General features: G+C 53.1%; 2 protein-coding genes across 9 annotated transcripts in view; both read left to right on the forward strand.

Annotated features, from left to right (window-relative positions):
- Positions 1–15,091, forward strand: part of ATP2B2 (ATPase plasma membrane Ca2+ transporting 2) — a 210,137-nt gene extending 195,046 nt beyond the window's left edge. For 5 of the 8 annotated variants that reach the window (XM_081245756.1, XM_081245755.1, XM_081245759.1 and 2 more), the window contains 4 exons: positions 184–395; positions 546–653; positions 2,397–2,579; positions 11,544–15,091. In XM_081245756.1, the coding sequence (XP_081101882.1) occupies positions 184–395; positions 546–653; positions 2,397–2,579; positions 11,544–11,855 (815 nt within the window). In that variant the 3' untranslated portion in view covers positions 11,856–15,091. Of the gene's footprint in view, positions 1–183; positions 396–545; positions 654–2,396; positions 2,580–4,439; positions 4,616–8,642; positions 8,698–11,543 lie in introns of all 8 variants that reach the window. The other 3 variants (XM_081245762.1, XM_081245761.1, XM_081245760.1) reach the window with 3 other exon arrangements.
- A 3,540-nt stretch (positions 15,092–18,631) lies between these two features.
- The window catches only part of SEC13 (SEC13 homolog, nuclear pore and COPII coat complex component), a 47,684-nt gene continuing 42,933 nt past the window's right edge, over positions 18,632–23,382 (forward strand). Inside the window, 4 exon segments of the mRNA XM_081245764.1 lie at positions 18,632–18,916; positions 18,918–18,950; positions 18,954–18,998; positions 21,688–21,732. Of these exon segments, the coding sequence (XP_081101890.1) occupies positions 18,647–18,916; positions 18,918–18,950; positions 18,954–18,998; positions 21,688–21,732 (393 nt within the window). The 5' untranslated portion in view covers positions 18,632–18,646.

A 23,382-nucleotide genomic window follows, 5' to 3' on the forward strand; every position in this document is an offset into this window, starting at 1 on the left:
GAAAGGGTTTTGTTACCCCTTCACTTACACCCCACAGCTCAGGCCCACCTGTCCCCCAGTGTCCAGAGAGCACCTCCCGCATCTGGGTGACCCACCCGGCTGCTCAGAAGAGGCCCCCACGCAGGGCCAGGCGTCCCCCCAGCTCCGTCCCTCAGCCCGGCTCCCGCCCTCTCGGCTTGGCAGGCGAGAAGATGTTCCAGATCGACAGCGGGAGGAACGCACCCCTGCACTCGCCGCCCTCCGAGCACTACACCATCATCTTCAACACCTTCGTCATGATGCAGCTCTTCAACGAGATCAACGCCCGCAAGATCCACGGCGAGCGCAACGTCTTCGACGGCATCTTCCGGAACCCCATCTTCTGCACCATTGTGCTGGGCACTTTCACCATCCAGGTACCAGGCCCCCCACCCTGACCTGGCCGGGGTGGGCAGAGGGCAGCGGGCAGCCGGGGCCCCTCAGCAGTGCCCTGAGAGCCCAGACCTCCGAGCTGGCCCCTGATGGCCTGTCCCTCTGTCTCTCTCTCTGCTCCCTGTGACCTCCAGATAGTGATTGTGCAGTTTGGTGGGAAACCGTTCAGCTGTTCTCCGCTGCAGCTGGACCAGTGGATGTGGTGCATATTCATCGGGTTAGGAGAGCTCGTCTGGGGCCAGGTGAGTGCTGGGGGAGCTGCAGGAGGGGCCTGTCAGCAGGGGAAGGGAAAGCGTGCTGGACGGGGAATCCAGGAGCCCCAGGAATGGGTCATGGCTCCTCCATGGATTAGCTGTCTGGCCCCGGGCAAGGGCCTCCCCGTCTCTGGGGACCGGAGCAATGGGGGGGTTGGCCCAGGTCTCGAATGCTGGTCATTTGGGTATCGCCACTGTGATTTTTGCTTCTGTCTATACACCCCGCTGATCCTGTTATTTACTTGATACTTTCTTTTAATCACATCTGTTTTTCTAACTGAAGTTTATTTCAAAAGGTAACATATTACAGATATGATTGGAAAATCAGTATCACTTGTCATAAACAGAAGCTAACAAAAAAAAGTGTAACAAGCACGATGTTATTAAAGTCTAACTAGATGCCATGGCCAGCCAAGGCTCAGAGCTCGAAGCCGGCTTGTTGTAAAGAGCATTAGTAGGTGCTGTGACACCAAGCAGAGGCTCCTTCAGAGAGCTCAGAGGGAACATAAGAGGGGCAAACCCTGCTGCATCACAGTGCTGTGTCTGCAGCCATCTGTGGCCCTCCCCAGCTTCGGGGAACCCTGGGCTGGATCCTCTCTAGAGGCCCTTCTAGCCGTGACCCCAGAACGTTCTCCCACCAGGCACATGCACACACACACGCACACGCACCATCATGGAACTCACAGCTTGCAGCTCAAAGACGCCTGACCAGGATATGGTACCCGGAGCTGGATCCAGGCAGTGGGGGCCCCAACAGGCCTAAGACGTTGGTCTTGCCTTCAAGCTGTTCCCAGTCTAGAGTGGGAAATTCCGGTGAGAGAAATGAAGGTAAAGAAGGTAAAGAATAAAATTTAGTTTCACTCAGAACAATCTTCTTTAAACTTTGGAGCTTCTTTGGAGAGTTGATAAACTAGATTTGACTTAACAACGCCATTCCTTGGGCACCCTCAGGGCCTGGGCATCTTTGTCCCACTGGACAATCCCTCAGGGAGCCCTCGGCGTCTGGATGAGCAGGTTCCTAACACCTAAGGAAGATGCCAATGGGCAAGGCCCACCTTAAACCCCCGGGGAACCCCTGAGAGTGTGCAGGGCAGCCCCTGTCAGTCCCTAGAGGAGATGTCAGGGGCCTCTGACCTCTGCCACCTCAGCTTTCCCACAGGGCCTGCCGCTCAGGCCTCAGCCCCAGGACAAGCCCTTTGGAGGAAGAGTAAGAACAAAGGCGTATCCCCCTCCCACTTTGCCTTCCCTTTCCGGGAGGGCAGCCATTCCAAAAGTCCCAGGATTGACTGCCCCCAAGGCACGCAAGCTCTGAGCCCCTGTTGCCCAGGGTTGGGCACCCCAGGACCCAGTGACCTCAGGAAGAATAAGCCAGAGACCTGAGGGCCAGTGACTTAGACACACCATCTCCAACTCTGAGAACTGTTCCCAGCTTTCCAGATGGGAAAGCCGGAGCTCAGAGAGGTTAAATGACTTGCCCAAAGTCACAGGACTTATAAGGTCTGGGGTATCCAAAGTCACACGTGTCCAACTCCCCAGATTTCCCACGATTTCCCCCTGCCTCTGGATGAGTGAGTGAATTAAGAAGCAAATTAAAAAGAAATCTAAAGATTGACTTGAGGAAGGGGTGAGACGAGTTAAGGAGTGAGTCGAACGTAACTAGGTCAGTGGGTAAGAAGAGCAGGAGGGAGTGGGGGAGGCCGACCCCTCCGCTGACAGCCGGGCCCCTTGCAGGTCATCGCCACCATCCCGACCAGCAGGCTCAAGTTCCTCAAGGAGGCGGGCAGGCTCACACAGAAGGAGGAGATCCCGGAGGAGGAGCTGAACGAGGACGTGGAGGAGATAGACCACGCTGAGCGAGAGCTGCGGCGGGGCCAGATCCTGTGGTTCCGAGGCCTGAACCGGATCCAGACCCAGGTACAGGCGGCTCCTGGGGCTGGGCCCGTGCCTGGCGGGGTGGGTGGTGATGGGGATGAGGGGGTGCAGGTGGGCCCAGACCCGCTCTCGCCATCTCACCAGCCTCCGGTGCACCCATGTTCCCCACACACACACTGCGTGGCTGCTGAAGAGCGGCCTCCTCGGGAAGGTCCCACCTCCCTGTCCACCTGGCCGGGGTCGGACTGGGGTCACACCCACTGTGGGCTTTGGGGCGGGGGGCAGGGGGTGCCCCTAAGGTGGAGGAGAGGTGACCCTGAGGGCCGAGGTGAGTGAGGGGCTCCTGTCAGGGTTGCTGGGGCGCCGCCAGGAGGGTCAGGCGAAGCTGGAGACTGATCCACGTGAGGCCAGGATGGCAGCTTCAGGCCGGGGTGGGCCCCAGATTCTCCCGGCCACGTGGTCAGGCCTGCGGTGCGGGCTTGTGCACATGCACATACATCTTCCTCCACGGGGGGCTTCAGACACTCTCCTAGCCCCCACTGGGGCATTGAGTCAGTTCTGGGGACCAAAGCTTGGTTTTCCACACACACATCACATGCACGCACACACACCCCAAGGACACACATGTAGAGCACACATGCGGGATGTGTGTCCGGCCAGAAGCAGGTCTCTGCCTCAGAACGGGACTGCGTGGCCACCACATGACACACGCCACGAACATGCAGCCCCCGTGTTCCCACACGGCCCCTCTCCCTGGGTCAGGGTTGCCGTTCTCGGGGTGCTTTCACAGCCCTGTAGGATGAGGAACAGAAGGACCAGGAAATCGAGAGAGGCTCAGTCTCCTGCCCAGCCAGCCTGGGACAGCTGTGCTGGGACGTTCATGGCCACCCTGCCCCCGTCACGCTCTGGGAAGTGCGTCAGGGCCCCCCACCTTGGGCCTGCGGTCCTGCAGTCCTACGTGGCCTACCGCTGCACTTCCACCTAGTGCAACAAAAACAGGTCGCCTGGGCTGCCTCACACCCTACAGGGACTGTCCCAAACATTATCTCATGGGCCTTCCCAGCCCCCTGAGAGGTCAGTGTGCCCCGCACCTAGTTTTAGGGGTAACCGAGGTTCAGGAGACAGCCCTTTCTGGGCGCTGGGTCGGGGAGCAGGTTGCAGACCCAGAGCCTCCTGACAGACAGCAGTCTGGGCTCCGGGACTAGCCCCCCGGGTAGCCCCCACCCCCCACTTCCCAGGCGAGCCTGGCAGCTCTCAGCACACACACGGCCCTGGTGCTGTCACCAGCCTGGCCACAAAGCCTTTGAGGAGGACACCGGGACTGTAGTTTCTTGAGTGAGCACGAGTCCTATCTAGCCTGACTCTTACGGACCACTAAGTGGGCCAGTGCTTTGCCCCTCACAGCTAACCCCGCCAGGTAGGTGGCATTGCCCCTTCTGAAGGACAAGGAACTGCCGCCGGGCAGTGACTTGCCCAAGGCCGTCTAGCTCATAAGTGATAGAGCTGGGGTCTGGGCCAGGGTCTGTCCACCCCAGAGCTCCCAGCACACCACTCTGGCTCCATGCCTGGTCCCAAGGGCTGAGCACCCCCTCTGCCTCCAAACACCATGTTTAACGCCCCACCCGCGGCCCCCAGCCCAGCCCATTGGCCCCTGAGTCACTAGAGCAGGACCAAGGCCGGGCCCCTGTGGCTCCCCCCTCAACCGGGCCCTGGGGACCCCAGGTGCCCGAGCTGAGCAGACGTCTCTCAGAGCCTTGGATCGTGCCTGGTATTGTCGTTTTGGTTTAAGTGGCGTGCTGTCTTGCCGTGGCTGCGGCTGTCCTCGTGACCTGGCGCCTGTCAGTCGTGTAGCTGTCGTGTCCATTCTTTTCGCAACTTGTCTCGTTCTCTCCTCCGTTGCAGATTGAAGTAGTCAATACTTTCAAGAGCGGGGCCTCCTTTCAGGGAGCCCTGCGGAGACAATCCTCCGTCACCAGCCAGAGCCAGGACGTAGCCAATCTCTCTAGCCCTAGTCGCGTGTCGTTGTCCAATGCTCTTTCCTCTCCGACCAGCCTTCCTCCTGCTGCAGCTGGGCGTGAGTGTGAATCCTTACCGCCTCGGGTGCCACCGCCGCCAGCGCCGGGCGGGCAGGAGGGCAGGGGCCGGGGCGCCAGGGACTCGGGGGGCAGGAGGTCGTGATTAGGCCCAGGGGGCTGAGGGGCCCCGGCCATTGAGGAGGGTCCCAGGCAGTCAGCAGACCACAGCCAGGCACGGGGTGGCAGTCCCTTAGTGGGTCAGGGTCGGCTGGGGTCAGGGTCAGGGGTTATGACCAGGCAGTCATGGGGTCGTGAGGGTCACAAGTAGTCAAAAAGTCTGGGTCAGTCAAAGGATCACCGTCGGTCAGGGAGGTTTCAGTGATCGAATGTCACAGTCCCCCACAGGGTCACGGTGGCCAAGGGGGAGCAGTCAGCTGGGGGACGTGGAGCATCCCAATCAGTGTAGGGTCATACCCGGTCAGGAAAAGTCTGGCTCGTGAGGGCCAGGGTCAGAGTTGGCCAGGAGATCACAGTCCTGCAGTCGAAGTCAGGCCAAGGGTTACTGTGGGTCAAGGGAGGAAAGGCTCTGAGGGGTCACAGCCACAGTGAGGTCCAGCCCAGAGGGGTCACTGTAGATCAGAGGTCACAGTTGGTCAGGGGACCCAGGCCCCCAAGGAGATCACAGCCCGGAGGCCCTGTACCCAGTAGTTCAGCCCCTTCTGCCCTCTCTCCTTGTACATCTGATAGCACCAGCTACCTTACACACACTTCTCCCTGCAGCAGGGCTTGGAGCACAGCGAAGGCCTGAGCCCTTCCTGGAAGGGACAAGGCTCCTGACCCATTCCACTTGACCTCAGGTAGAGCACAGTGGGGGTCTCATCTTGGCTGGCTGACAGCAGGCCCGAGGGACCCAGTCTAACCTGTGGCTTCCTCCTTCCTCATTGGAGGGACACCTGGGACTCCAACCCCCTCCCTCACCTCCCTCCCTCGAGCTCATCTCCTCACACCAGGGCTTCTGACCCAAGTTTCTCAACTCTGGCCTTGTCTAGATCTTTATGAACCCCCCATGGCTCCAGGCCCCAGAGGGCACAAGGAGTTTCTATTTACCGCCTGCCTCCCTTCCCTGTCTCTAGTCAGCCCCTCCTAAACCACAAGGGAGCTGCAGTCTGGTCCTCTCAAGTTGTCTGTTCACTCAGCCAGCCCTTGGGCTTCTTTGATGAGACTCCAGGCTTCATCTCTTGATACTTTATAAGGTGCCTCTACCCCCCTCCCAAGCACAGAACACCCAAAACACACATCTCTGCCACCGGGCAGGAGAGGACCATGTGCTGGGTGAGAATGATGCCATCTGAGCCCTTGGACAAGAGGCGCGAGCCACAGGTTGCTGTCGGTGGCGTGTGCTCACGTCCCACGACCTTTCCGTGGGTGCAGTCCTGCCAAGTCCACAAAATGACAGGGAGGATGCAGAAACGGGGGAAAGCCCCTGTGCTCATTCATCAGCACGAAAACACAGCGATGGGGAGGCCAGACGAGCCAAGGTGAAGTGAGGCCGTGTTTGAGCGGATGGTGTCTGAGTCACGTTCCCATGAGGCACTGTCACCGGCAAGTCACTGCCAGGCTTTCTCAGAGCAGGAGACGCTTTGTTCCCACTCACTCCCGCTCCACACAGAGAGCCCTCGCCTCGGTGGGAGGCCCGCGCCCAGCTGCCCTACTCCTGCGTCAGCCGAGTTCCAGCCTTGCTCAGCGCTGCCTCCTGTCGTGAAGTGCAGAGACCAGAAGTGCTCAGGGCTGGAGAGCCACCTGGGGAAAGGATCTCTTCCTCTCGGGGTTCCCACTGCCCTCCCATTGCCTCCTGCATCCCTCCGGCCGGCCTGACTGCCAGAAGGTGGCCTCCGGGTCCAGGCCCAGTTCTTCGTCCTCCCCGGTTCGGCCTCTTTCTTGAAGCGTGGTGCCTCACCCAGGCCAACACGGAGCTCACGGCACTCCTGGGCACCTGCAGCCTCTCCCTTGGTTAGGCCCCGCACCTTAGCTCTTCCGGTCTCGAAGAAAGAACGCAGTCATCTTGAACCTTTTCTTCTGTCCTTTATAAAACCATGCAATAAGGCCAGTCCTGTGACACTTGGTTCTCAACACTTTTCCTTCAGAGAAATGCCCATTTCTGCCTGCCCTTTGCTTCCTATCTCTAAGCCAATCTCCTTCTAGCCCAGATTAATCCCTTTACCCCATGGTGACCCAACTTTGGAACAGCCTTTGAGAAGGATGCTATAGGCCTTGCCCATGACCCATCATTTTCTCAGAGGACCCAAATGGGCTGATCAAGCATGACTCCCTCACCCAAGTGCCCTCTTGCCTCTCCCTCAGGCATCATGCCTCCTTAGGAATCTTGCATTCCTACCTGCAATTGTAGAATCCAGCCTGTAATTCTGGGTCCCTTCTGGGACCCTTTCATGGGCATGGGGTCTCAAAAAAAGCCTGACCACCCCCTTGCTCAAGGGTACTGGTTCCAAAATGGGTCACAACCTCTGTGGTTTCAACAGACACATTTTGGTCAACACAGTCACGATGTGAAATATCCGTAGTTCCTCCTTTGCTTGAATAGTTTGTATAGCAATGTCACCTCCTCTGGTCTCCAAGGACTCAATGAGAGCCCTCTAGATACCAGGTAGGGTCCCTACAGAAGCCAAAAGGCTTTCTTCCCACAGGGTGTGAAGCAGGGGCCCAGGAAGTAAGAGAAGGGGTCCCCGATGGGGTGGGTGGAGAGGTGGACTCCCCCCACCCCCTGCCTCCTCCGAGCAGGGTCTTCTTCCCAGGATTCTCCAGTAAAGTAGGGCGCCTGTTAAGTTGAAAACACCTGGGCTCTCTGTGCCCTGGAAAGAGTCAAACCACTGTCCTTTAGGCTATCAGGAGTGACCACCAAGTCCTGGGGCAGGGTGGCGTGTGCATGGCTGCCTTCTGACTCATGACTTGGGGTGAGGAACCCCCCAGCACATCACACATCCCTCCCTCAGCACCACTGTGAGGCGGAGGACCCCAGGCAGACAGATACCATGCGGTGACAGGACAGTCTGTCTGGTCAGACTGGCATTGGAATGATCTGGAGGAAACTCTGGCCCACTGCCTTGCTTTCCTCTTCTGACTTACTCAAAGGCGAGTTCCCTTTTTTCTCCCAGAAACTTTAATGGCACACCCCTAATGCCTTATACTTGAGTCTCGCCCCAAATTTTCCAAAGCATTTCAGCACATCCTTCACTCCACATACACCTCACAACTGAACTGTGAAGAGGGGGGAGCTGCCAGTACCTCCATTCAACTGAGCAAGACCCTGAGGCTCAGAGAAGTGAACCGACTTGGCCAAGGTCACACAGTATGTAAGTGACAAGAGATCTGACTCCAAAGTCCCTCATTTTTCTCACCACCCACACCACTTCCCAGATAAGCCCACAGACCTAGAGCCCACAGAGGTTGAATTTCCACTGTGGAACCAGTACCCACTCCTACAGCCTCATCCAGTGAAAAGGAGCCAATCCTCTGGGGTCTAGAAGGCCAGGGAAGCTCTTTCTCTGCTTGAGTTTCCACCAGCCTGGCAGGGACTGAGAAGAGAGGCATCTTCCCATCGGTGACCAGGAACAGAATTAGCATTTAGCTCTTAGATCCAAGGCCAAGCTACAGGGCTCCTCTCTCTTATTGCCACAAATTCCTAACCCATCTCAAGCTACCTTTGTATTTAGCAAGTTCATTAGCACGCTCCACGTTCATGAGTGAAGGTCCTGTTCCTTCAAACCAACCAGGCCCAGAGCATCAGACTCCTAACCCCAGACCAGCCACTTTCTGGACGCCGTACCCTGCTAGATAGGGCATCCCCCATCCCACTCCCCCTTCAGATTCCCGGTTCTGAGGACTGCTAGGGCAAGGAGTTTGCATCTCTTAGGGGGAGAAGTGAAGAAGAAGGGAAGGAAAGGAAGCTGGACCTCTCATTAGCATTCTGGTAACTAACTTAGTGCAACCTTGGGTTGGCGAGAAAATGGCTTGCTTCTGGGGGGGAGTCCAGACCTCTCCGCTGTCTGAATATTCCATGTGTTTGTTTCCCTAGAGGGCTAGAGAACCCTGGACACAGAGTTCAGCAAGAGAGAGTGAAATTAAAAGAGGTTGTGAGTCTTTAACCTTGAGCCTGAAATGAATGTGAATCAATCCCAGACTCTTGGCTTCCTTGAAGCCGGGTAAACATTCGAGTATGTCGAACCCGCCCCAGACCGGGGCCCATGCATTTCCTCAGAGCCACCGACAACGGGCATGGGGCTCCCCACCCGCTTTGTGCTGATGGAACCAAAACGTCTGAAAGCCCACAGACCGAGGCCCTTCCTCTCTTCCCCCTCACCCCACGCCCCAGTGCAGCTCAAGCCAGCAAGGCCCATCACCAGGGCAGGCAGGGAGGGGAGATGGAAGAGCTTTTTTTTCTTCCCATACTTTTTTCCATTTCAGCCGCGAGAGATCCGAAGTGGAGACTTGAGATGGCCGTGGCGGGGTGTCCCGAAAAGTCTTGTCCCCACAGTCTTGTCCAGAGCAGTTCATTCTTTCTGTTGTCTCCATTCCAGGGGGAGGGCGAGGGGCCTACATTTCATTGTGTGTCATCCCCCCACCCCCGCGTTGTCAGTCACACGACAGGGTCCTGCCACCATCCCGCCTCCTCCACCAGGCGCTCCCGGCTGGCATCTTATTGCAATTCAGCCAGGCTCTGGGCTGAGCAGCTACAATGATCATTATTATTCCCATTTTACAGTTAAGAAAACTGAGGCCTGCAACATCATTTTTGTTGTTGTTTTCACGTAATCAAGGGAGTAATGGCCCAGTTATCAGGAGATCAGAATATTGAATAATCTCTACAGAGCCACAAATAGGGAATCCAGGGAGAAAGAAACCTCAGAGCAGCCAAATGGCCATCACGGAGGACCAGCACTAATGCATGGCGTCTGGCTGGCTCTCGCTTGGCACCTGATGCCTCTTACTGAAAGCAGGATTCCACGAGGCAGGTTTCCCTGGAGTCCCCTGCCCATAGCACTTAAGAAGGAGAGGGGACAGAGATGCTTTTGAGAAGACAAGGGAAAGTCAGAACTAGTAAGTGATGGCTGACAGCAAAGGAGAAAAACTTAAAAAAAAAAAAAATCAAAACTGTAGGGGTCTTACACAAGACCAAGAAGGCTTATTGACAAACTTAAATTCTTCTCTGTGTTCTCTAAATTAAAAGGCAGAGGAGCTTATGATGTGCTTTAGAAAGACTCCTCTCTGAAATAGTCAAGCAAACCCTGAGCTGTGACACTTAAAACCATTAGCCACAGTCACTGTGAAAATTCACTCCCATGGACAGGGCTTTCCACCCTGAGCCCCACCAACGAGCTACCTCTGGGTTTAGCTCCGCAAATCCTGGGACCACAAGGGCCTCCCCACAACTGCCCTGTCCAGTCCACTGTCCCCCTACAGGCCTGTGATATGGGGGGAGGGAAGGCCAGACGGCTGGCCGCAGCACCCCGGCCGCCTCGGCTGAGGTTCTGCTCCTTGGAAGCATGGATGCTGCCTTGCTTTCCCCGCCACTGGCTCCACTCTGAGTTGGGGCTGGGAAGAGAGGAGGAGGCGCCTTTGTCCCAAGTCCCATCGGCCCCTTGAGATGGCAGGCTTGGCTCCCCCTCCCAGGAGTCCAGAGAAGGGATGCCTCTCTTCAAAGTGAGGGTCCGGTTCCTGTGCACCCTGTGAGGCGGGACAGGGGACGGCCAGGCCGGTGGTGTGGCTCGCCCGCGGTCAAGGCACCCAAAGTGGCAGAGCCCGGACGCAGACTCGGGTCTTCCTGACTCTGGATCCAGCGCTCTGCCCACTGGCCTGGACGACTCAGCGTCCAGCCTCCTTCCCTTCTTCAGGGAACCCAGCTTCCAACTGAGACACAGAAAATGAAAGAACTTGCTGTTTTGTGGCTCAGTTCCACACCCTCTTAGAATCCCACCCAGGGCCTGGGTTTGGCCCTCTGATTCTGGCCTCGTTTTTTGGTATTGTGTTTTCAAAGCACAAATAAAGAAAGGAGGCAAAAACCCCAGGAAATAAGGGACCCCAAAGCCAACTCCAATGAGTGGCCAGGGCTTTGAGTCTATACTCGAGTGTTTACCTCCCAAATGCATGAAGGGAAGAAACGTTGGGTACAAACGACCTCCATTCACATTGTCCAGGCTTCCAAGTGTAGCCGCGTGTCGTCTTTGTGTGCCGTGTGGCTCCCGCCCACCCCCCACCCCCACCCCGTAGCATGCTCGTGCCCCTGAATGTCATCAGTCGCCGCTGCCATCGTGCTTTCTGGCTGCCTCTGCTGTGCACCCCAGAAAGCCCCGAGTTGGCTTCGGTTTGCTTTGCTGCTTCGGTTGGATGTTGCCCTTCTCTGTTTGGCCCTCGTGTGTCCCTTCTCATCCCGGCTCATCCAACTGTCTCTCCTTCCTGTTCCTTTTCTGTTTGTGACACGTTATCTGTTCCATGTCGTGTGGTTTCTTAACCGCGTGTGGTTTTTCTAAGATTAATTTTTTACAAATAAATAGCCTCTCCTCCTTCCTCCTTTATTCCCACCTGGTCCCGCTCCCCTTCTGCATGGTCGAACCTCTGCTCTACAGTTAACAAGGCTCAGTCTCTCACTAGGTCTGGGTGCCCGCTGGAGTGGACTAAGCTTCCTCTAACCACTGTTTCCCATCATCGCTACGATGGGCCTTCCTTCCTCCTGTCCTAATACTGTAGTCTTTACCCAAACCCAAGCCATTTTAAAAACCTCACGGATGAACACAACCTAAATCCCCGCTTCCGTTCTTCCCTCTCCTCTCCGTGCTCATGACACCCAGCGACTGTGGATTCCAGCCACCTGCTGTGCCCGAACCCCCTCTCCCCCACCCACCCCTCCTCCGAGCCCCCCAGAGCTTGGCCGCCGGCCCCCCTGGGGGCAGTGCTCCTCACCCCCGTGCTTCCCTTGCAGATCCGCGTCGTGAAGGCGTTCCGTAGCTCTCTCTATGAAGGTCTAGAAAAGCCTGAGTCTCGAACCTCCATCCATAATTTCATGGCTCATCCCGAATTCCGGGTCGAAGATTCACAGCCCCACATCCCCCTCATCGACGACACCGACCTGGAAGAAGACGCCGCGCTCAAGCGGAACTCGAGCCCGCCGTCCTCGCTCAACAAGAACAACAGCGCCATCGACAGCGGGATCAACCTGACGACCGACACGAGCAAATCAGCTACCTCTTCAAGTCCAGGGAGCCCCATCCACAGCCTGGAGACGTCGCTTTAGCTGAGGACCCCGCCACCACCCACCTCCCGGGCAGCCACCCGTCCAGGCACCCGACTCACCCAAGCAGCAACGAGCAACAGCAGGAAACCAAATACTGGCGAGAAAACCGTTTCCACCCAACAGACCCTTTTTCTGGCTGCGATGCTGTTTGAACTCTTTTTCACTTTGAGGCGAGGGCGGGATCTCCTCCGGGGGCTTAAGGGAGTGAGCGGTTTTTCCCCAGAACTAGCCCTTCCTGGCTCCCACCCGACATGGACCAGCCATGCACCCGCCCGGCGCCATGTCCCCTGCATGAATGTACTGTACACTTCCGGTCCTCCCCTTGTTTGGTTTTTCGGGGGTTGGGGAGGGGTTTTTTTTTGTTTGTTTGTTTGTTTTCTTAGGCGGGAACTGCAGACAGACTCTTTTCTGAGACTATTTATCCAATCCACCGGTCTGTGAGTTTTTGAAATGCTTGCGCAGCATGGTCTCAGTTGTATAGGTTAATTTAACAACTTTTTGAAATTGCAGAGCTTAACTCGCCTAGTAAATTTGCACCAATGGAACCGAAGAACTTCAGACACTCACAAGGTTATATCCATTTCTTTGTATCTATATCAACGTATACTTCCCCAAGACTGTATACGTCCATATAGATAGGTAGATATATATGTGTCTATATATATATATATATATATATATACACACACACATGGATATATAAAGTTTCTTTGCCGGCATGTTGCCTTGTTTCTGCTTAAATTGCTCTATTTTAACTTATTTATGTCCTAAAAGAAGAATGTAATTTGTTTACAAACCTGTAGATATCGTCTTCGGCTATTTGTACGGTTTAAGAACACTGGTGGCTGAGATGCTATAAAAACAGCTCAGCCTGATAGACACCTCCCTGGATTGCATCCTTGATGTTTTACGATAGCCATGCTCTGATTTTTGCCTGCTACTTCCGTTCAATAATGTCACTACCGAGGGAGGCTCAGGCAGAAGCCAAATGTTAGCGAGTATCCATCCTGAGGGGTCCAACAGCGTGCTCCGTAGACAAAGGGGGAGGAGGAGAGAAGTCTTCCTGGGCTCAAAGCACTGATGGCCAGCCCGGCCCCAGGGTGACGGGGTTGGCAAAGCACTGGGTGAAGACTTTCCTCTCAATGAAACTCACTTGAGTTTACTAAGAGCATTTCAAACAGAGATTCTCTCTGGCGCTGTCTGTACAGAGACTGAGGTAGTTTTGCAATATTATAAATGCTATTGTGTTGATTTTTTTTTCAGTTAGTAATTTAGAGGCTTATTTCCTTAAAAATTGCAGCAAGTGAGCTGTTGGCATATTGGATGAGGATCATTATGGCTTGCTGCTTTTATTTTTATTTTTGAAGAAGAATAGCCTTTTTCTCTGCACTATTTAGATCCGAACGAACCTTATGACATGTATATTGAGATGTATTCAGTGTGATTTTTTTAAACCAAATTGTCTTCCTGTAGTCGCAATATATACTGTAGCCTTTGAACAGCAAGTCTTGCTTTCCCAGACAGAAAGCCATTCTGAAACCCTACAGTATCACAGGTGAGAAAAGGTGGTTATTTTTTCCCTGAGACAATAACAGCACTAGTAATCCCACTTAAATAAGAGCTTATTTAATTGTATGTCAGCCTCTTAACTGCTAAGCACTTTGTGGGTATCAGCTTTTTTCATAAAAGAACTTTTGTATTTAATACAAAGTTTGCTTTGAGACTTTTCAGCATACGATCTTTTTCCATAAACTTGTACAGTGCAAAAGACATTTTGAATACCATGATCGATGATGTCCCATGCTTCAAGGAAAACCAAACGCTTCTGCCTCGCTTGCGAAATGCATTCTTCACACTGACCCTTCCCACAGTTGCTCTGTGTCCACCCGGGCCCTTCCCTTCTCCAGGCCCAGAGAATTCTTCCACAAACAAGATGAGAGCCACTCGGGAAAAGAGCCATAGTCAGCTGGGAGGGCCTGCGTCTGGATGGCTGTGGAGAAACCCGAGGGTTGAGGATCCCAAGTCAGCCCACCCACCTGGCAAAACCTTCCTGGAAGGAGGACCTTCTGTGCGCAAGAGCATCTCCTGAATGTCGTGAAGAAATATCTCTGAATGTACCCAGCAGAGGAAACTGCATCCCCCGAGGGGTGACCACCCTCAGATATGCTTATTGGATTCCAAGACCAATACCACCAATACCGCCCACTGTTCTCCTCAGAGAAAGGAAGACCCGCTCCTGTAAAACCTGGGGCAGCTTTGGAACGTGGTGTCTTTTGTAGTTTCCTTTTTCAAGGTTCTCCATTTCCCGCTTTGTTCCAACCTTGTGTCTGTGACCTCATTCCATGACACCAGGAAAGCCCCGCTTGCACACCACGCTCCCTGCTCATTTGGAGCCAGGACGCAAGGGAAGCAGGAGGGGTCTCCCCTAGTGGGACCCAGCCCAGGGGAGAGGGAGCCATGGAAGCTACCGAGAATGCCCCATGTCAGTGTTGGTCTTTTCTTGTCAGGAATAATGGATGCTCACACACACACACACACACACACACACACACACACCCTCACCCTCACACTTGCACACACACATCCACACACACAGGAAATGATTGGTTTGTCAGAACTCCCTGTAGTACATAAAGCTTGCACTCGGCGTCCTATATCTAGCAGCATGGGGTACGTTTGGCAGTTCACCCCATTAGGGGGTAAATAATTTATGACCATTCATCTGTTTTTATGAATTTTTTTATCTAGACAATAACTGTAAATAAAGAACTCACCATCTCTGTTCATTTAATACTATGCAATGGTGATGCTTTCAATTGCTGACTCTTCTTACTCCGCAGTATGGTTCTGAAATGTCTGTGGTCTTAAAAAAAAAAAAAAGGCTAAAACCAACATCAAACAGAACGTAGTAAATATATACTCTGTAATGTATACTTTTTGCTGGTTTTGGACTGCACCGTCCCCTCAGCTTCTTGTCTGCCCTCTGGACAGGGGCTCCAGGAGAAGGTAGCAGATTCAGTTCCAAGGTCTAAGCTCACCAACCTGTCTCCCCCTAACAGATGACGGAAGAGCAGGGGACCCATTCAACGAGTCACCCACCTTTGGAGGTGGACAGGGAGGAAACTGAAGAGTTTTCTTCCCTAACTCAGCAGCAGCCTGGGTTGCTCCCACCAGCCCCCCACCATAGCCCCTTGCCCCCTTGTCCCAACCAGAGCAGAGAGTGGACAAGAAGGAGGGCCCCCTGCTTCTGAGACCAGACCAATGATAGTGACTGCACTGGGACAAGGACCCTGGACCTGTCTCAGCCCGGACGTCCCAGTTATTGAACAGATGCTCTTCCCCAACTGTGCTGAAATTCCCCCTTTACCACATCCTGACAGCTCAGAGAGACTTGGGTCTATTTCTGGAATATCTCCTCTGTTCCCTTATCTGGGTGTCTCATCTGGCACCAACCACACAGTTTTAATTATTGTCACTTTATATAATGTTTCATTATGTGGTGGGATAAATACCCTTTGCTTTTTTTTTTTTTTACAAAGTTTCCTGGTTATTCTCACATCTATTCCTCCAAGTAAACTTAAAATTTTGCTGAGTCCTGCATCCTCCTGCCCTCCTCTCACTCCAAATATTGGGCCCTTTCATTGTGGGTGCAAACATCTTCCCACCATTGTAAGCACCCCAGCTCACTAAATAGCCCTCTAAGGAGAAATAAAAAGGGCATCCTGAATCTTGAGGGAAGCCAGATAGTCCTCCCATCATCTCACCTGTCCCCTAAGCCAGGGTGTCGTTAGGAGAGGCCATCAAGCCCCCACCCAGTCTCAGTGTGGGACCCAAAGTCACCCACCTTGGCTGTGCTGAGGTGGACCCTCCATCTGCCCTGGTCCAGGTGAGAAAGAGGGGTCTCTCCCAGACCTGGAGCTACCAGAATGTGGAGCCCAGTTACCAATTCTCCTCATGGAGAAATGTTTATTCCTATATCCCTTTCCTGAACTATTTTGGTGGGGGGAGGGTCACCTCTTGCTCTTTATTCACAGTTTTCAGCAGTTGCGATACGTCCTTTGGGACGCTGCAATCTCTTGCCTGGACCTTCTCACCACCCTGATGACTCCCCCTAGTGGTTCTGGCTCTACTTACAGGAGGCTGTCAAACGCACCCTGTGACGTGCCTCCCACACAAAACTCTCTCCGTAGGGTCCGAGATCCCACCACTAGAAGATGGGGGGGTGGGGTGGAGATGGGTTGCGTTTCTCTGGAGGCTTCTGGGTCCTCCAGAGCCAAGGCTGAAATCAAGCAACAGCAGAAAATCCCCAGGTCTTTCCCAAGTTCCAAAGCAAGCTCTCCTGATTTTGATGTAAAGATCCTGTTCACCCAAGTTGGGGGAGGGGGATCCCAGGCCCTGGGCATCAGCCATCACCCCCTCCACGGAAAACAAGGTCTTTAAGGCTGCTTTGGGACTGCCCTTCTTGGCTCCCTAAGTCTGTTTTGTAATGCCTGTGGTGCTCTCCCTGCTCACCTTTCCTCTCGGGGCAGGGGTGGTGGGGAGTTAGTCGCCACACTTTGCTAACTCTTGTGTGCACGTATTTTATACCAGAGTAGCGAGGAAATGGTGCCGCCTCCAGCTTCCACGAGCTACCCGGGCTCTGGGGGGCTCTGGGAAAATCGGGGCTGGGAAGTGACTGTGCTCTTATTGTACACTCTTGATTTCTCTGTATCTCTGGCTTGTGCTCTTTGTAATTAATGGGATTTGTCTGCCTTTTCAACACTATACTGAGCAATAACAATAAATGCACACGTGGAAATGCAGACACAGTACACATCACAAGGCCTTTTTCCGTGGGACAGCTGGGTCCCCACCCTCCGTGGATTTGAACTCAGAGGGAAACCAAGTGCCTGGGAGGGAAAGGCACTTTGCCCAAGGGTGCATGGCTCAGGGGTGGTCTCTCTCCTTCCGCCGAGTCACACCTTTTGAACAGTCACCGTTTGAGGGAGGCAAGTTCAGCTTGCCATGAGTCGTTAACCCTCCATGAGGAACAGCTGACAATCCCAGAGGGCAAGACTCTGGGGGAAGAGGCCTCAGGAGGATGAAGAAGAGGTGGAGGTTCAGGGTCTGGGAGGTCAGGGCACAAATTAGGGAAAGCATTTTTAGCTTCGGGGTCTGGGATTAACTGGAGGGAGCTGATGGGAGATGTGGACAAAGGATGTAGGTGGCATCCCCCACTGGGGACAGGGGGATGCAGAAGGGACCCTGGCACACTGAATCTGAACTTTGCACACCTCTGGTGGACATCAGCAAAGAACGAGAATGTGCCCAGACCAAGAGACAGTCCCAATGTTGGTTCAAAGGTTGATGGTTGCACATGCATGCATGCATGTGCACGTACACACACACACACACACTAAAACCCAGCTCTTCTCAGGGAAAACTGATCCCCAGATCAAGCACTGTAGGCCCAACCGCTTCCAAACCCAAACCCAGTTTCACATCCAAAGGTCCATTTACTCCCAAGATCAACCTTCCAGAGGAGGTATTATTACAATTCCCACTTAACAGAAGAGGAGATGGCAGCTCAGAGAGGAGAAGGGTGTGCCCACCTAGTAAGTAGGGGATACAGTATTGATACCTCACAGTCTTGATGCCAGAATCAGCACTCAAAACTTTTCAGTTCCACCAGCAAATACTTTAATGAATAGGATAACAGTTGCACTGTTTGTCCCAAATCCTCAATCTCTCCAACTTCAATGCCTACACCAGGGAATTCTTTAAATAACAACTATGCCCCATGCATTGTGTTTGTATTATATCTAACGTGTCATTGTCCCCACTTTCTACTGGAGGAAACTGAGGCTCAGAAAGAAGTGATATGATTTTATCACCCAGAGAATCAGTAGTACATCTACAGATCTGAGATCAGGGGATGTCCCTTGAAGAACAGGAGACCCAAGGGTCCCTCCCACTTTGTTCCCTGCAGTATTTCCACCATAAGCACCACCCCTCACACCCCTGCAATCTTTTTCCATTAGAGGGAAATTATGGGTCTTGAAAGCTGGGGTGGGGGTGGAGGGTGAGTTGCTACCTGGAGGCCCAGCCCTGAGTTCTGTAAGACCCCACTCCCCGACACCCTCTCCAAAGCTCCTTGATGGTCTGGATCTATCACACCCTCTGAGCCTTAACATCGTCCCTCCAGCAGTGACCATCTCCTGCTAGGACTCTTCCCTCCGGTTTCAAGAGGGGAAACAGGGATTTTGACTCAACCAAGGGAAGCCTAGACTCCATCCTGGGTCACTCAACTCCTTAAAGCCATGAGAGGTCAAGGGCTGCCAGACCATGTGTGGCTGAGGGGACCCCCCAGGCTCTGTCCAGCTGTACAGCATTCTCACTGTGCCGATGTGAAGCCAGGGACCTGGGGGTTGGGGAAACTGGCGATTGGGTCCTGGGCTCTAGCTGCGGGAGTCTGGCTGAGATCCTTCCTTGCCTGGGGAATCTACCTGATGGGCCAGACTCACAGGATCCCAGAGCTATGAGGAAGGGGCAGTTTGAAGGCATGGGTCCTCTGGCCTGGAGAGGGCAGGGCGAGAGGCTCAGCCTCTGGCTAGGGGGTTATTCCCTGGGCTTCTTTGCCCCTGGTCCCAGCCTTGGGTCCTGAGGAGAGACTGACAAGGAAGCACTAAAACCAGTCTGGCCACTACTCCCAAAATTAGTCATCCTAAATTGTTCACCATAAGGCCAGTCGCACCCAGAACCGCAGAGAGGTGGGTGGAGGTGTCGTTACGTATGAGTCCCTTTTTTCATGTATGGATCTCAGGAAAAGGGAAGGGTTGGTCACGAAAGAAGACAGGTTAGAGCTTCAGATTTCAAGTTCCGGACCTGGCTCGCCTGGAAAACGAGAGTCCCACCCCTTTGGTCTCGAGCGTTACGCACGGAGAAGGGGAGGGGCCGTGGGAAGGCTTGGCACCGCCCCAGAAAGGACGGAACCTTCGTGCGAGCGGAGCGTGCTGCTGCCCGGAGGCTCCTGCGCCCCGGCCAGACGGCCTGCTAGCCCGGCACCGGAAGTGAGCTGTTCTGAGGCGCCGCCGGGGCCTGCCACGTCCGCGGCCTTGAGCTGCCGCCGCCGCCGCCGCCGCCGCCGCCGCCGCCGCAACCATGGTGAGTGCCGGGGCCGTAGTCGCGGCCCTCCCGGGTTCCTCGCCGCGCTAAGGTTCAAGCCCCGAGCTGGAGCCGTTCAGCTCTCCCGCACCGCTTCGGGTCTGGGGGGCTCTGGCCCTGCCCGTCCGGACCTTTCTGAGGGGGAGGCCAGGCGGAGGCCGCGGAACCTCCCAGAACTCTGCGGGCCGCGTCTCCTGCTTCTTTTCCTTCTCTTTCCCCAACAGTTGAAAACAAAACCCCAAACACCGTTGGAGCTACTGTGGCCTGAGCCCTTAGTAGGTTCCAAGCATTGTTCCTAATCTCAGCCTACTAACAGCCCCATGAAGTCGGGGCTGTTATTATCGACCTTTGACAAATGAGGAAGCTGGAGGTTCAGAGAGGTGAAGCCTCTTGCACAGGGAACAAGTGGCAGAGCTGAGATTCAAACCCTCACAACCATTCCCTTCTCCCACCTCCCGCCTCTCCCAGCAGAGATGTTTGTGGAACAGGTGCTTAGCCCAGGGCCCCGAGGTATGACGGGCACTTCAGGAAACTGATGTAAGGATGAGCTGAATGCCCCTGTGATGCAGGGGCTCGGGTTTTTAAACCTCTGTGGTATCCACCGTGTACATTCACTCCACACTTACTCATCCAGTGAATGACCGCCAGTGGGAACTAATGGATAGACGCATCTAGCCTGAGCCTGGCACAGAGTGGGGGGTTCGGTAAGCCGGTGCTCTCGGGAAAATGGCTGTGCCTGGGTTTTTGAGGAAACGTGGGTGAACCCAGAAGCCTGGACGCTGGGTTTGGCTCTTGCTTTGCAGGGCACTGGGTTTTAAATTTCTCGGGGTTTTTTTGGTCTCTGATTCTTCAGCTGCTAAGTAGAGTTGGGGTCTCTTACACCCTGACACCCAACTCTTTTAAAATGAGTTTTTAACTCATTAAGTAATTCTGAAGAGCTTAATTGTTTTGAGGGCTGTCTTTTACTACTTAAGGAAGACCGTATATCTTGAGGTGCTTAGGAGGAGGGACTTTTTTTTTTTTAAGGCGCTTTAAAAAAAAAAAAAAAAGCACTTGTTCATCAGTCCTGGTTGGTGCGTGAGAGTGGTTCAAAATAAATGCTGGTTATCTCCAAGGTCCTCTAGCGAACTAGTATGAAACTATCTGTAAGCTTTCTTCCTGCCTCTGCTTAGCCCTCAGCCACTGATTTAGGGAATTGGATGTAACAACTAGATGGGCAGCCTAATCAAGTGGAAAGCTTTGTGGGCTGGGAGTTAGCAGGTGGGGCTCTTCTCCCAGCTCCACCCTTAACTAGCTCTGTGACTTGAGCAGGTGCTTTCTATTCCCTGGGCTTCTTCATCTCCTTAGTCCATCGGGCAGCTCTGATGAACTCTGCCCTTCAGCCTTCCCAGTGCACACGTGAGAGTACTTTGTAACCCGGACAGCTTGGCACACGTGGGAGATGCTTCTCTTTATCTTCCTTACTTGGCCTTTGCAGACCTCGGGGGCCTGCTTTGTAGGGCATCTAGACTTTGGTGAGAGAACCTGTGCTTACTTGACATGTACCTTTTGAACTGCTTTGCAGCCATGCTCTTCTAGTATCCACCTTTCTGAAAAGTCAGGTCAGACTTTATACCTGAAGGGCTTGTGCTGGAAAAAGATGAAATGGGGGAAATGGTAAGAAATATTATTTCCAGTCTGAAACCTCCTTTTCCGTCCCTTTTCTATCGCAAGAGTTTTGAGAGAATAGTGGTTGAACAAAGTAAAACTGTGCATTTTTGTTCATTTACTTATGCATTCAGCAGATAGTCACTGAGTTCCTTCTGGTTGCAAAGCACTGTGCTGGGTGATTTGAGAGGATTCAGAACGGCCAATGACACCGACCCTGGCTCCAGGGAGCTCACCTTCTAGTTGGGAGAAGAAACAGTGTAAAGTGTTGTAGACATTCAGTGTTGATATTCAGAGGAGTCCAGCCAGTTGGGGAATCTGGGAATCTTCAAGTTGCGGGGCGGGGGGGGGGCAGCGTAATTTGAGCTGCACCTCAGAGAATGGGTAGGAAGGTGATGACCATGGCAGCTCTGTTCCGGCCCTATAAACTGGGCTCTGTCACAGATGGTGTACCAGGCAGCAGCCTCAGGAGAATCAGTTGAATCAATTAAAGTGTTAGGTGTTAACCCTGTTATGCAGAAAACTGCCTGGAACATCAGAGGCTCTGTCATCCAGGAAGGAACCCCAGCCATAGCTCCCTCAGGGTCCCTCTTCAACCTCAAATGTAGCCAGGACCGCTCATGCCACCATCCCCCCTTCTTTGCTCATGTTTTGCCCTCTGATTGGACTGTACTTTTTTTTCCCTGTGCCACCTGGCAAATTCCTCATCATCTGAGCCCAGTTTATGTCCACCACCAGCAGCCCCTCAGACTGCTATAGCATATGTTAACCACCATTAAAATATTTATCTTGCCTTGTTGGGGTTACTTAGGTGCAGGCTTCTCAGGGGCAAGAAGTACCTCTCTTTCGTGTCGGTATCTCCAGTCCCTGTTACAGTGCTTGGCAAAGTGAAGGCACTTAGAGTGAACATTTACTGAATGAATGAATGAATGAATGAATGAACAGATGCAGTCAAGAACTTTAAAAGTGATCAGTGGATTCAAGGAGATGATTGCATTCTAAGTACTGTCAGTGCATTTACCCACAATATCTTTGGTTCTAGGTGTCAGTAATTAACACTGTGGATACTTCCCATGAGGACATGATTGTAAGTATTCCTTTCGCGCTTCCTCACATGCTGTGGACATGGGCATTTCTGTTGATCATTTATGAATCCACTGTGGCTTTGCAGCCTCTGCTAGTTAGGCTGTAACCTGAGGGGTATGGTCAGTCTCCCGGCAGTGCCCTCTGAGTTGGCAGGGCTGCAATAGTCTGGTCACTGCACGGCAGGAGAAACCTGGAAACAGTCTGTAGCTCAGGGTCCTCGGTCTCCTGGCCAACAAAGTAACCGTCTCTGGGATGGGACAGAAGTGGGTGCAGAGGCTTGAATTCGTCTTCCCACCTATCTTCCTCCTGCTGTCACTGCTTAGCCCCACTGGAAAGGGAAGAAAAAAGGAGGGAAATGACTCAGTACCAAGGCAGGGCCAGGTAGGACCGGCACAGACAGCAGGCCAGACAGTGCTCTTGGAACCAGAAGTCACTAACGCAAGGCGTTGCCTGAGAGGCCAACGTAGGGTTTGGTGTAAAAGGATAGGGCTGTGGGAGAAGGTCCAGAGGTTAAAGTCTCCAGCAGCAAAGATGTGGACTTTGCTTCTTGCAGTGCAAGGAGTCCAGGTAGCCTTTGAACAGGACCCAGGTCAGTCAGCTACAGCAGTTTATCCCAGGCATCCTGCCATCACACCCTGCCCACCAGCAGTTGCTTTGGGGCTTCTCAGGGGCTGCCTAGTCTCAGAATTGTATGTTCCCTGGATGGGATCATGTGTGTCTAGCTGTGAGACCACACCACCTTGGAGACAGCGTGGCACCTGGGGTAAGAAGATACAGTCTGAGATCCCTAGTCAATCTCTCTTTTTTTTTTGAATTTTATTTTAGTTTTTATACAGCAAGTTCTCATTAGTGATCCATTATATACATATTTGTGTATACATGTCAATCCCAATCTCCCAATTCATCCCACCGCCGCCACCTCGCCCCCGCTTTCCCCCCTTGGTGTCCATACGTTTGTTCTCTACACCTGTGTCTCTATTTCTGCCCTGCAAACCGGTTCATCTGTACCATTTTTCTAGGTTCCCCATATATGCAGTAGTATATGATATTTGTTTTTCTCTTTCTGACTTCACTCTGTATGACAGTCTCTAGATCCATCCACATCTCTACAGATGACCCAATTTCGTTCCTTTTTATGGCTGAGTAATATTCCATTGTATATATGTACCACAACTTCTTTATCCATTCGTCTGCCGATGGGCGTTTAGGTTGCTTCCGTGACCTGGCTATTGTAAATACTGCTGCAGTGAACATTGGGGTGCATGTGTCTTTTTGAAATATGGTGTTCTCTGGGTATATGCCCAGTAGTGGGATTGCTGGGTCATATGGTAATTCTATTTTTAGTTTTTTAAGGAACCTCCATACTGTTCTCCATAGTGGCTGTATCAGTTTACATTCCCACCAACAGTGCAAGAGGGTTCCCTTTCCTCCACACCCTGTCCAGCATTTGTTGTTTGTAGATTTTCTGATGATGCCCATTCTCACTGGTGTGAGGTGATACCTCATTGTAGTTTTGATTTGCATTTCTCTAATAGTTAGTGATGTTGAGCAACTTTTCATCTGCTTCTTGGCCATCTGTATGTCTTCTATGGAGAAATGTCTATTGAGGTCTTCTGCCCAATTTTTTTTTTTTTTTTTTTCCGGTACGCGG

Source organism: Mesoplodon bidens (genome assembly GCF_964165515.1).
Source record: "Mesoplodon bidens genome assembly, chromosome: 10".
NCBI lineage: Eukaryota > Metazoa > Chordata > Mammalia > Artiodactyla > Ziphiidae > Mesoplodon > Mesoplodon bidens.